The 12995-nt window shown below is 41.6% G+C and overlaps 1 protein-coding gene across 1 annotated transcript; it reads right to left on the bottom strand.

Moving 5' to 3' along the window:
* Positions 1-771: 771 nt before the first annotated feature.
* cahz (carbonic anhydrase) lies at positions 772-10840 on the bottom strand. Its single transcript, XM_083781622.1, has 7 exons — positions 10678-10840; positions 9466-9663; positions 7394-7512; positions 6523-6615; positions 6135-6197; positions 5451-5606; positions 772-2430 (listed from the first exon to the last, which is right to left on the bottom strand). The coding sequence occupies exons 1-7, from the start codon at positions 10706-10708 to the stop codon at positions 2299-2301; spliced, it is 792 nt and encodes a 263-aa protein (XP_083637748.1). The 5' UTR covers positions 10709-10840; the 3' UTR covers positions 772-2298.
* Between the last annotated feature and the right edge of the window lie 2155 nt (positions 10841-12995).

The following is a 12995-nucleotide window of genomic DNA, read 5'->3' as shown; positions in this document are numbered from 1 at the left end:
TGAGGCCGGATTTACTGTATGTGTGTGTGTGCGTGCGTGTGTGCGCGCACGTGTGTGTGCGTGCGTGCGTATAAAAAGGAACACTAGGAGTTTACAGAAGTCCCTCTGTTACCCTCCGATATACGACTGACCTTTCCCAGGCAGGTCAGTCCCACATTCAGGACAGATATGATAGTTTGGTGGTCTACTCGTGACCCCACACGTAGGTTTGCTGCCTGGGGGCGTTCTAAAGGCCTTTGATACATAATTTCATCATGTGATGCTAAAGCTCTGCTTTAAAACAAGGAGGCAATTTGTTGAGGCAGGATTACAGCTGCAGTGAGGCGAGCTCTGTGTGGAGGGGCCACCCTGCCGCTTGTGTTGTTAACTAAATACTGGAGGTGCATAATCTCCTGAGTTGATTGGCTCTTAGGATGGAAAAGAAAGCTGACTGAGGAAACCATAACAAAAATAGAGTCTATTTTCTATACCTGCAAGTCATATATTATTTCCATGATTGAGCGTGAGCTGTTAATGTAGATGTGTTTTTGTTTATTTGTATATGAATTCAAATAATAATAAATATAACTGTATTCCTAAATAGTGTATTCTTACTTACTGTATTCTTAAGTTATTGTGATCTTAATTTTATTGCTACAGGATCTGAATAGAGTAGTTGCTATAATGTAGTCCATCATATTATAAGCAGCCGATTCAAGGATTTTCCAGCACCTGTGCAGTGTTTCAGTGTTTGTGTCATGTATGTGAGAAAGAATAGTGGCGAGGCCAAAGTTATAGAACATTTATTTTATTGATAAAACATTTGCAACTATGACAGATTCACACATAAACATGACAATTATTTTTTTAATAGTATTTCAAATGCTGCAGTTATGGTGTAAAAAAACACACTTAAACCACACGGGACATTATTGCTCGATAAGAAATTTATATAAAAGCTAAAAAATTACATTCCGCTGGTCTCTTTAATACTCTCTTACCAATGAGTCAGCCCAGTTCAACAGAACGTGGCAATGACTTGATCCTCAGTCAGAGAATACAATTTAATGTGAAAAAATACAACATCCACAGACCATGGATGGACATAAGAAATATACTGTATGCTTGAATGAGTCTTACATAGTATGTAATTCAACCCATAATAATGCAATATGCTTCAAAGTAGAAATGTCTCTACAGTTTCATAATGCAATGCTTCAAATGAGAGATTTCTCAACAATTTATATATTTTTTTCATGATTCTTTAAGACGAAATGATACATAGCACTGGGGTGATAGGTAGTTTAGTTGTCATAGCTAGTTACTACAAATATAGAACGACGTCTCTCATGGATTCCTTCATTGAAAGAGTTTGATCGGTTTTGTACAAAAGGCTTCCCATCGATTCCAACAAAGTAAATCTAAAGTCAATGGGAGCTCCATGTTAAGCTGGGTACCATTGTGAGCAGAAGGTATAAATCATTGTATGCAGGGAGGCTTTCTTTAACGCATATTTAATCAAACCTGCATTATCCCAGGCAGCCTCTCGGTGTGAAATGAGTGACCGTGGTCCAGAATCAATATTGACACTGAAAAATAAAGCCTAACTCTTTAAATAGGTAAGAGACTACTTCAAACTCAAAAGTAGAAATAATAAAATATTGTGTCTGTCGGCAGTATAATTCAGCATGTAATGGAATGCATAGGAAGAACTAGTCAACAAAGGCTTTCTCTTTCAGCATGCTGTTGCTTTTGCTCTGAAAGATTATGCTGCAATGAGACGTGAACTAAAATGATGGCTACATTTAGCTTCCGTCTCCCCGCAGAAGACTATGTACTGTTGTGTATGCTGCTGCCTGGTCAATGTTGATGTGACCATGACAGGGAGACAGCCAAACCAAGCGTAATCTGAACATGACGTTCTCATGAGAGATTATGGGCGGCGTGGTGGAGAGGGGGAGGGGGATCGACGAGAGAGAGATAAAGAGAGATGGGGGTGGGGAAAAAGGCCACAGCTTACTAATCACACCAAGGATATAATGGGTCATGTTTTAGATATTTTCTTTTTAGCGTATTATGCAGTGAAAACACACGGCCCGATCTTTTCAGTGCACACGTCTCCATGCTTTCTAATGATCGGGGAAAGATTTCAATAATTGTCTTTGAATGACCGCCAAGATAATTTATGGACTTGTTAGTGGCAGATCACACTGCTAATGGGAAATAACACAGGGGGGTTGACAAGTTTATGTGTGGAAGAGTAAAGAAATTGAAGATGCTTTTTAGGAAGATATACTAGCGAAAGAGCACCGGACCTTGTTAGGAAGACATACTAGTGAAGGAGCAGCGGACCTTGCGTCCTTTCAGAGGCTGCGGAGGCCGATAGTTGTCCACCATGCAGCATGCCGCTTCTCCTTCAGCGTTGAAGAGCATCTTGCGGAACCCCTCCATCTACAGAGAGAAGAAGGCAAGATGGAGGGGACGGGGGGAAAGCGGGGCAGAGAAAGACAATCTCAGTAATCACAAGTGGGAGCCATGAGGTCATATGGTGCTTTACAGTGCTTTTTATGATTAATATTAAATCTTGGATTAATTCTTGAGGGGTTAATCAGAATGCTATACTGTATGTCCATGGACAGGAAGTGAAGTGAGCATTAGCTGTATATGCCTCAGTTAAAATGATCTAGATAAGAATACTGAAATACAGAAGCAATGACATCTTCATATTTGTATCAAGACAGTCAGACATGGCACGTGTTTCATTAAAAAGCACTTTGACCAGATCTAATGGGCAACAATGTCTCATGTACACCTGACAGGCTCTGAGACGGGTGCGTAGGCAGGGCTCAATGTATTCAGAAAAGATATGCACAAGTGCACAAAGACCCGCACACCGTCTGCACTTGCAATACAAACACTTTATTTAGGCAACGTTTCGGTCAACTGAACTGAAGAAGGTCTTTGACCAAAACGTTGCCTACCGGTAAATAAAGTATTGCAAGTGCAGACGGTGTGCGGGTCTTTGTGCACTTGTGCATATTTTTCCTGACCAGATCTAATGAAAATCCTGCTTTTGAACTGAAAACATTTAATGGCAAGATTACAAGATTAGTGTAATAGTTATAGTCAGTCACCTGTGGGAACTGAAACAACAAAAATCTCTGAATTATTTTCTTAAATCACGTATTTCCCATAGTATCTGCAGAGCCGGTTACAACACACCAACTGCCCAGGAAGGCCAGCTAGCACAAGGAAATGAAGGTCCCATCTCCTGTACGGTACCTCACATGGTCCCATCTCCTGTAGGGTACCGTACCACACATGGTCCCATCTCCTGTACAGTACCTCACATGGTCCCATCTCCTGTACTGTACCTCACATGCTGCTGCCAACTGAACTTATCTGTGTGGTACACATGCTTCAGCCGTACTCAGCCCCTCCCTCACTGAAAACTACACTGATGTTGCACCATCAGTTACACCACAGTTTCTATTTGGTTTGGTTTTCACTATTTAGGTTTCTTTCTTTCTTTCTTTCTTTCTTTCTTTCTTTCTTTCTTTCTTAGCTATGGGGTGCTAGGCATGGAAACATTTGTGAAACACAAGTGTGTTTGCAGCAAGGTCTTATACTGCAGTGGTCCTTCTCTCTCATTTATATTTAGTCATTGAACTGTATAATTTAAATAATCTAATTGCTTCTGATAACGTGAAACCAAGAACCCAGGATAATCCAGACAACCATTAGGAAAAGATAGAGTTCACGACTTCTGTTGAATGGGGAATACTGCAGAGGCCTGAGCGAGAGTGTGCGTGCGTGTGTGCGTGCAAGAAAGAAAGAGAGAGAAACAGACTGACAGCAAGAGAGGGAGAGACAGAGAAAGAGTGGAAGCCACAGAGGCTTTCCTTTGTTTTAGTAAGTGCAGAACAGCTCATTAGGGGACAGTGCACTGTAAGTCCTTTAACAGGGAGGGTAAACAAGTCTCCTCTGGGAGCCATTTGGCTGCTGAACTTGAATCTGGGATTTTATTTCCCCTAGCCTGCATAAGCAATACATGTGCCCTCTGGATCAGCCAAAAAAAGAAAAAAGCGTTTATGTCTAAGCTTAGACATACAGGCTAAAGTTATAAGAGGGAATGAATGAATAAAGCATGAATAAAGCATACACAGTATCATGCAACTGTAGTAACACCAAAGGGTGGGAATTTATTTTCTTTCTTTTTTTTTGCCCCACTAGCAACGGTGCGCCAACACTTGCAATGTCAGTCAGCCCGGTTGGATGTATAAGGAGCCTCTAGGGGCCCCAAACCAGAACGTCCCCCAGTGATAGTGTAATCTAACCCAACACAGAGCAGTTTAGGAATCGATCCGCCCTTCACTTTGGCCCCAAAGGGTTTGTATAATGAGAATTGTTGGCCATACATTTGTAAGTAATTGCATATGCACATATTGCATAAAATCACATCTCAATCTCCTCATGAGATTTCATTATGTAAGTCATTATGTAAGCCATTATGCGACTTCAATGAGCATGCTACGACTCCTCAATTTATATTTGCATTCCTAGGCTAGATCCACATTAGCCCTCGGCATGCAGCCCTGTTAGCCCTTTGGCTCACTCTTACAACTTCAAATGTGAGCTAACTCCACAATTAGCCCAGGGCTTCCTACACTCTGCCTCCGAACAGAGTTTCCTCACATTTTCTGGTTTGTCCTCAAACCCTTGATGTTGAGATTGCTAGTGTGAAACGAGGTTCAAACAGACGCAATAGAAGTTAATCTTTATGCTATGATGACACATTGTAAGTTGCTGTGGACCAAAGCATCAGCCTAGTGCCTTAGATCTAAAAGTAAGCTTGCATGACCCAGTCACAAGGTCACTCCATGTTTCTATCTGCCAACTATGGCTTTGTGGGGGGAATGTAAGAAAAGGAAGCAAAGCAGATTAAAATGCTGTTTTGAAATTGCATACACTTTTATGTGACCTAGCCATGCAAAAGCAGGTAGACTGCCAAGAAAAATGTTTGTATTTAGCGCTGCCATAAATAAACATGCCAAATATTTTATACAGCATGTAATCCAGTTTATGGTTTAGCTTCAGCTGCTGGACTGGATGGCTGATGTTCACACAGAAACTATAGAAAAATACGCACATCACTTTGAGTGTGCGGGTTCCCTTCTCTTTTCATGATGTTCACACAGGCCATTGAAAAATGCACCACACCAACAAAGTGAAACCAAGTCTCTAAATTAAAAAGCAATTTGTATAGTTTTTTTTAACATAGCTATTTATATACCTTGTAATATCGGTATGTGTTATGGAGAGCTCCAAATTAAGGCCTTAGGAACATGAGCAAGGATGCAGAATTGCAGATACAGTAGCTTGCATCCAAGCTGAGCGTCCTCCTTAATTACTGTATGTGGGTCTATTTTGACATCAGCACTCTGAGGTGTTGAAAGCAAGACATACGGTACCTGGGCGGGGCTGACACTGATTGCGTCCTTGAGGACAATCCATTTGACACACTCCAGAGTAGGGGGCGTGGTCAAAGACCCATCGTAGGTCCAGTATTCCAGTCCGTCAGGGAGCAGAGTCGCAGTATTAAAGTTAGGAAAGTTGGTCTGCTGTCCCTGTGAAAGAAAGAGAGAAATTTGTTACAATGAAAGCGTGGATATTGTCTCCTTTTAGCCACTTTAACCCTCTAGTCTTAGAACTGTACTATGACTGTACGCCGGTACTCTTCCTCAAAAATAGCTCAGCTTGTAGATCGGCTATTTTGTGTTCCTCCCAGGATAGACATGCTGGGGTTCAAGTGTATATAAATGCGTATTAGTAAGTTCGGTAGTTATCTGAACATGAAAAATGACTTGCCATTCTAGCTGTGGTTTTCAAATGTTGTGCCCAAGAGGGCCAAGACACAAACTGCAAGTCTCAAATATACAACTGTATTCATTATACAGAATATACCACATGTTACCTCTATTGGGAAATGAGTGTGCATAAAAAAGATTCAACGGAAATACGGATATAGTTGTATATATTGCAATTTGCAATACTGTAATAATGTGTGATTTAACCTAGGCACACCTGGTCTTGTCTCACCAGTATGGACACATAATGTTCAGCATATGTACATAAAGTGTAGCATGTTGTTATACCTTGCATTTAATGGTATCGAGGGAATCCAACACTTTCTGCAGGCTGGGGTTGGCAGCTCCAATCTGACACAAACACACACACACACACACACACACACACACACACACACACACACACACACACACACACACACACACAAATAAATAGTTTTATTTATTTTATTTTGTTTTGAGTTTTTGTTTTTTTCTATTATAATATCGATTAGTCAGGGGCAAGATTCAACATGGTTAGAAAGATAGTTTCAAGCTTGTAGATCTGCTAAGTTTTGACAAAGACTAAAACTAAGGACATTTTCTCTATCATTTAGTTAGTTTTGTAAACACACAATACAGCTTCATTTATAGTTGTCAATCTTTTTTAGTGAACTGTAATATCCCTGCATCCTACCTTGAGGAAAACTCCGACCACAGCCAGTCCATCACACTCCTTGACTGCATCACCGAAACTGGCGTACTTGGGGTTCCAGTACACCAAATGGAGCTTAAAAAAGAAGAAAGAAAAGACTGAACTAATATCCACCACAGGTAGCAATCAATGGATGCTATTTCATCTAGAGCAATTAGGCAGTTAGGGAATTGGATCAACCTCTGGCCTTTGTGAAGGTGCACAGCGAATTTCATGATGGCAATCCCATTCCAGCGAGTCAACTAAAACTTGCTATGACACTTTCGTCCCATACAAATACTAACTTTTAGGTTCACAAGAACATTTAGATGTTCTAATGTGACATACCTGTATCATACTGTTGGCACTAGTCTCATGTGGTAAGACCCACTATCACTGATCTGTCTGCTACTGTGAGACTACATACATATTACATATACATATTCAGGCAATCTTGCTGTTGCAATCTGGGGAGTGTAGTTTTCGAGATGGCAAACAAAAGCTCCACTACTGAGTTTTGACTCAACAGGCACAGACAATGGAGACACATCAGTCCTGAGTCTAGTAACCAAAGATGATCCATGACTCTGCCTGTATCCTCCTCTTTTGTATCAGTGGATACCGTATATGTTTCCCTACTTCTGGTTGGGAAACAAGAAAATACATTTCCTTTTTCGGAAATGCAGACTGTTTGATACAGTGGACCCTATTTTGCACCATCAATCTGGAACTTCATTTCTCTCAAAAAGATTTTTTTTCCCAATGATGTTAAGACACCACAAGACCTGGTAATTAAGACGCGCAAACAGGGCCCATTATGTTTGATAATTTCGTTTTGTTGACTGGTGGCGTTTTAGTGGAGTAGAGCAGTTACCTCGCAGGGAAACTTGACTCCATTGACAGTGTGCTCGGAGCCTCTGTCGTTCCCGCCCCCCCAGTGGAAGTGGAACTGCTTGAGACGGTAGGTCCCTGTGATAGGACCCCCACTCAGGGCTGGAGAGGAAGGAAAGGAAAGGTTAACCCCAACAAACACCACCCATACTACTGTACTACCACAACCCTAAATGGCGCCAATCTGTACCCCATCGCACGCACGCACGCACACACACACACACACATTTGTTTTCCCCCTTGTGAAGCAGAATGTCCTCATAATTATTATGACCTATATAATAGATAGAATTTAGCTTGAACAGACTATCAAGGATTGTCAGTGGACCTTATTTCAATATGACAGAGGATATGGGTTAGGAATGGATTAGGGTTAGAGGATATGATCTTGGTATATTCAAAGCATTCCCATGATATACTAATGTAGGCTTATTTGTTTGCCATGTCCCTGGAAAACATTAGCATAAGATATTCAAGTTTCCATAGGAGAATGTGGTGCAGTCCATTCGGTTTTATTCTGGAGTGATGATCATGCAGCGTCAACAGCAAATCTACAAACTCACAATGTGTTGTTGCGCTGTGACGTGTTTTGAGCTTGAAAATCAGCTTTTTGCAGAAGAGATTTGGAATAGAGGGAACAGAGGGGGACTCAAGTATACAGGCTTTAAGTTGTTAAACACTACAGTATACTGTAGTTACTGTACAGTATACAGACCTGTGGCCCCACCAAATCCCCCAAACATACCCACACCAAATTTCTTCACCAAAATGAGCCGATCTACAAGCTCACAATGTTGTAGATCTGCTATTTTTGCAGAATGTTCCCGGATATGCTTCGTGTAACATATTTTTTAATTCCGACTAGTTAGTTCCGGCAGCTGCCATGGCTTTTCCCCCTATTTTTATTGTGAAGTTTCTAGCTAAATCAGAGGCTGGTTTGTGTCTCAGCCAATCAGTCTCGGCCAACTACATTGCCTAACTGCTCTATTTTTAAAGATTTTCTTTTTTTTTAAAGGCTTTTTTGCCTTTATTTGATAGGGTACTATGTGACAGGAAAGGGGAGAGAGATGGGGGAAGACATGCGGCAAAGGGCTCGGGACTCGAACCCGCAGCACGCCGTCAGACTTGATTACCGGCCTAGACTGCTCAGCCGCGGCCCAGGCCAAACTGCACTATTTTTAATCTCCATTGTGACCATGCATATGCTCTAGGAGTGTGCAAAATAGTTCATTTTAGTTTTTTTCATTTCATGACGTCTTCAAGGCATCCTGGCAGGCTGTAGATAATGAGAAGAACGAACGCCCACTGATTGGTTGATTGAATGAGGACTTCATATAGCACTCTCCTAGTCACACCCTCTTTATCTACTGTAGTCTACCACAAAGTAGGAAAGGAAACTGGCACACGTACACTGACAGACCAAAATCACACGCACATTATCTATGAGGGTATAAAGTGCATATTGCATGTGGTTTTCAGTATTCTACATTATTCTGTGTTTGCATGTGCACAGTCCTCCTGAAGTCAAAATACTTTAGGATCTAGTTGGAGTCAGACCTGATGTTGAATGCTTACTGTACACATATTTTCAGAGCTCACTGTATGTGTAGTTAAGCATGACAAAAATAAATAGCTTCTAGTGGCAGTGACTTTTTAATCCAAAGCTAAATTATAAACAGTCTGGTAAAGGTTGAGAGTCAGCGTGAAGGAGTGGTTCTCTCCCAAGAAATAATTTATTTTTCATCAATTGTCCTGCATTTGAGTCTCCTCGATAGTCATCAAATTAATGATTGGCTTAGGAATGTGACAAAAACAAAACAATCTCCATGAATTCAATTAAGGCTTCATGGGATGTGCAATTGATAGAAAATAAGTCATTCTTGGGGTGCACTACTCCTTTTATTCTATATTAGATATTTTGCATAAAAAACCAACATTGAGCAAAGTTTGTGTAGTGGAGCTCTACCTATATAAACGGACGACAACAAACCATAAATTGTACGAACACTATAGCACTATACTTTCAAATCAAATCCTACACAAGACAGATCTTACTGGTAGTGTCCCCATCGTCTACGAAGGTGACCTGGAACTGGTATCCAGTGTTGACGAGGTCCTTGGCGTCAGCTGCGTTAAATTTCATCTTGAGGCGCTTCAGAGTCCGGTCATGCTGGGCATCGTTGTGGACAATGTCAATGGGAGACTGCTGCGCCCCGTTGCAGATGGGAAACGTTTCAAACCACTTGTGAGGTCCTGAAAATGGCACGATATAAAATGAGCAACTTATTCATATTTTAATTAAGTAATAAGCACCGATTCTTAGTGAGAGCTTAATGGTGAATTGATACCTGCCAATCAGCATTGTAATAAAGGTGATGGGTCGCACACACCAAGACTGCACTTTAGTTTGTATTCACTACGACATCGTTGTACGTTTCGGCTATCCAGCTGTATAGCTGAAACATCTGTCAATCGATGTTGTAGAATAAAAACTAAAATGCAGTCTTAGTGTGTGCAACCAATCACCTTTATAACAATTATATTGTGTTATAATCTAGTGTGTATTAGTTTAATTCTACTGTTGTGTGACCAGCGCTGTTGATTGATTGATTTATTGATTGATTGATTGATTGATTGATTGATTGATTGATCGAATAGAAATTACACAGAGGCCAACCTGGTGCTCACAGGAGCTAAAGAAAATGTCTTAAAAGTGTGTTGAAGAAGGTGCTTCTAGGATCAGCGGCAATATACTGTATAGGCTTAAAAAGAAAGAGGAGATCTGAGCATCTGAGGTAAAGTTGAATTCTATGAAAAATGCCACTATGTTCTGGTCTTCGTCAGGGTGAGAACTGAGACCTTAACCAGTCGATACATGTTGGCATTTTTTATAGAATAGCCCAAACTTTCTTTTGATGTTACCCTCCTCTCCTCCTCTTTCTGATTGATTGAATACTTTATCAATTAGACAGAAATGTAAACAGCACAAGGTACAGTCATACATTTAGGCTAAAAGGATAAAATATTATAAGTCCTGGGGACTTGTTTCCATTGTGGTCCTGGACAATTATACTACTTTAAATAATCAAAAGAAAAGTATACAACAAATATTCAGCTGTATTCTATTCCGGCAAGAATGACAATTTGGCTAATGCAGTATAAAACACAATAACTGTGTTTTAAGTATCAGCAAGTTGCTGATTGCATTATCCATCAAAATAGCATCCAAAAGTCCACTCCTGTATACAGTCTGTCGCAGTGTCTCACCATTATCCGGTCCGTAGCCCCATCCAGACATATTGGCTGATACTCCAAATGGCCTATTGGAAAGAAATGGCAAAATAAGGTAATCCAACTTTAAACCTCGAACAGAAGAGAGAAACTTAAAGAGTCCAATGATGATCTGCTTACAGACACCTGCACACAGAGAGATGCTGTTGGGCTTTATATATGAGAGCCCTGGCCCCTGAAGTAGCCTTATCACACACCTCCAACCTGTGTGTGTGTGTGTGTGTGTGTGTGTGTGTGTGTGTGTGTGTGTGTGTGTGTGTGTGTGTGTGTGTGTGTGTGTGTGTGTGTGTGTGTGTGTGTGTGTGTGTGTGTGTGTGTGTGTGTGTGTGTGCGTGCGTGCGTGCGTGCGTGCGTGTGCAGTCACGCACACACACACACACACACACACACACACACACACACACAGGGTTGCATGCATCTAGCTCTGGCTATCTCCGTCTGTATAGGCTACGGTAGGCTACGTTATTGGCGAGCGATGTTTTTCAATGAAGTTGAAATCCTGAAATATATATTTATTTTCTTATAGGCCTAGCTATATAACCACATCGGTAAACTGACCTCGGTTATCCCTCGTCGGTTATCCCATCCCGGTGTGGACTGACAGCCGTATAGTAGCCTGAAATTAATTATGGTGAATCTGGCTCACAGATGCTCGGATGCTCCGGAGCCCTGTGCGATCCGCACAGACACATGCGTGATCCTGATCCTCGCATGCTAAGAATAGAACGGGAATGGATACAGCGCTCCGTGCTAAATCATTTGCTTTTGCATCCACATAATGTGCTCTCCTCGCCACTCAGCTGCTCTGTATCGCGTATTCGACTGGCCGAGTCCGTAACGCAGCGCTGCATCCAGCATGCCAGACGGCTGGGGATGTGATGATCGTCTCCTCTAAGACATGTGCAGCGGGCGTCGGATCACATTACTGGCGGTTCGCGAGTGTATAGGATAGCGTTACTCCAGTAGCAGACTGGCTATTCTATACGTTACTTCTAGTCTGCTACTATAGGCTATACTCGTTTTCAAGGAGCCTGCCGAGACCACAAGAGGGGAACATCAGGTATCTGGCCAACAATATAGTGCTCACTTGATTGTCTCCACCAGGCCGAAGGCATGGGGGGAGAGTATGTTTTGCACTCCGTCCGTCCGTCCGTGTGTCCGTCCGTCCGTCCGTGTGTGTCCGTGAGCAGCTAATCTCCGGTACCGTTAACCCGGTCGATGCCAAATTTTGCACACACACTCCCTGGATGCCAACGATGAACCTCTGCCCCAAAATTTCCAGAACGGCCTGTTATAGCGCCACCAGGAGGCCGCTTTGTGCAAAACAAGTTTTTGCACAGTACACCTACAGATTTTGTCCAAACATTGCGCAAATTGGTACAGAGCCATTCAACGAAACGGGTCTTTCAGATTTCTCAGACTCCATCCTGATTGGTTAAGATTGGCTTCCAAAGTTCACAGGAGTGCTCAGTTTCAAACAAAATGCTGCAAATCATGAACACATCGCGTGATTTCCGTGAAATTGTGCACGCACATTCCCACTAGGCCGAGGAAGAAATGACACATGAACAATTTCAACTCAGCCTCAAGGTGGCGCTATAACTGGCCGAAAAGTGTTTTTACCTCTAATTTACTTTTGTTGCCCTTTTATCCAACCACCAGATGAAGGCAAGCTGCAATGTCTTACATTCCTATCCTGGTGGAGACCTGTGCCCAGAAGGGCACTTTTTCTAGTTTTAATACTAAATTAATACCTACTATAGGCTACTAACTAGTGGAAGACTATTAGTACTATACTACCATGGACTTAAAATAACATACATTATGCAGAGGTCTAGGTCTGTTGTTTGTTATTCATTGAGGATCATGTATTTTTTTAAGAGGACTGCATTGTATGCTACATCATGTAATCAACCTTATTGGTAACCTCAGCTGGTCCCACCATCGCTGAGCAAATCACTTATTAAATAATACTTTGCTGCCATCTTGTGGTTCAGAAAGAAATAGCAATGATAGCTGTTTTGGAGATTTTGCTGTGAATTTACAAAAAGTGACTGACGTTTGCACTTTACAGCCAGGAAGATTGAGCAGTTCACAAAAACGCCCAACTCACTCAACACAGGAATACGGAGGCAGGATGGTTGCACTAATTGTAGTAACCCATCATGGTTAGGAATCCTTGGGCTAATAACAGCCATAGCCAATCAGAAATGTGATGAGGTCATCACATTTGGGCACATTATATATATCTTAATGTTTATTCTCTCTCCTTATTATTTCGATGTAATCATGGT

This window comes from Protomyctophum parallelum, assembly GCF_964188405.1.
Source record: "Protomyctophum parallelum genome assembly, chromosome: 14".
NCBI classification, from domain to species: Eukaryota; Metazoa; Chordata; class Actinopteri; order Myctophiformes; family Myctophidae; genus Protomyctophum; species Protomyctophum parallelum.
This window is presented reverse-complemented; position numbering and strand designations above follow the sequence as displayed.

Coding starts and splice junctions, on each gene's coding strand:
- cahz (XM_083781622.1), bottom strand. CDS start 10,708: ATGTCTGGATGGGGCTACGGACCGGATAATG. Junction 9,664..10,677: donor GGGCTACGGACCGGATAATG/GTGAGACACTGC, acceptor TGCCATTTTCAG/GACCTCACAAGTGGTTTGAA. Junction 5,607..6,134: donor TCGATACCATTAAATGCAAG/GTATAACAACAT, acceptor TTTCTTTCACAG/GGACAGCAGACCAACTTTCC.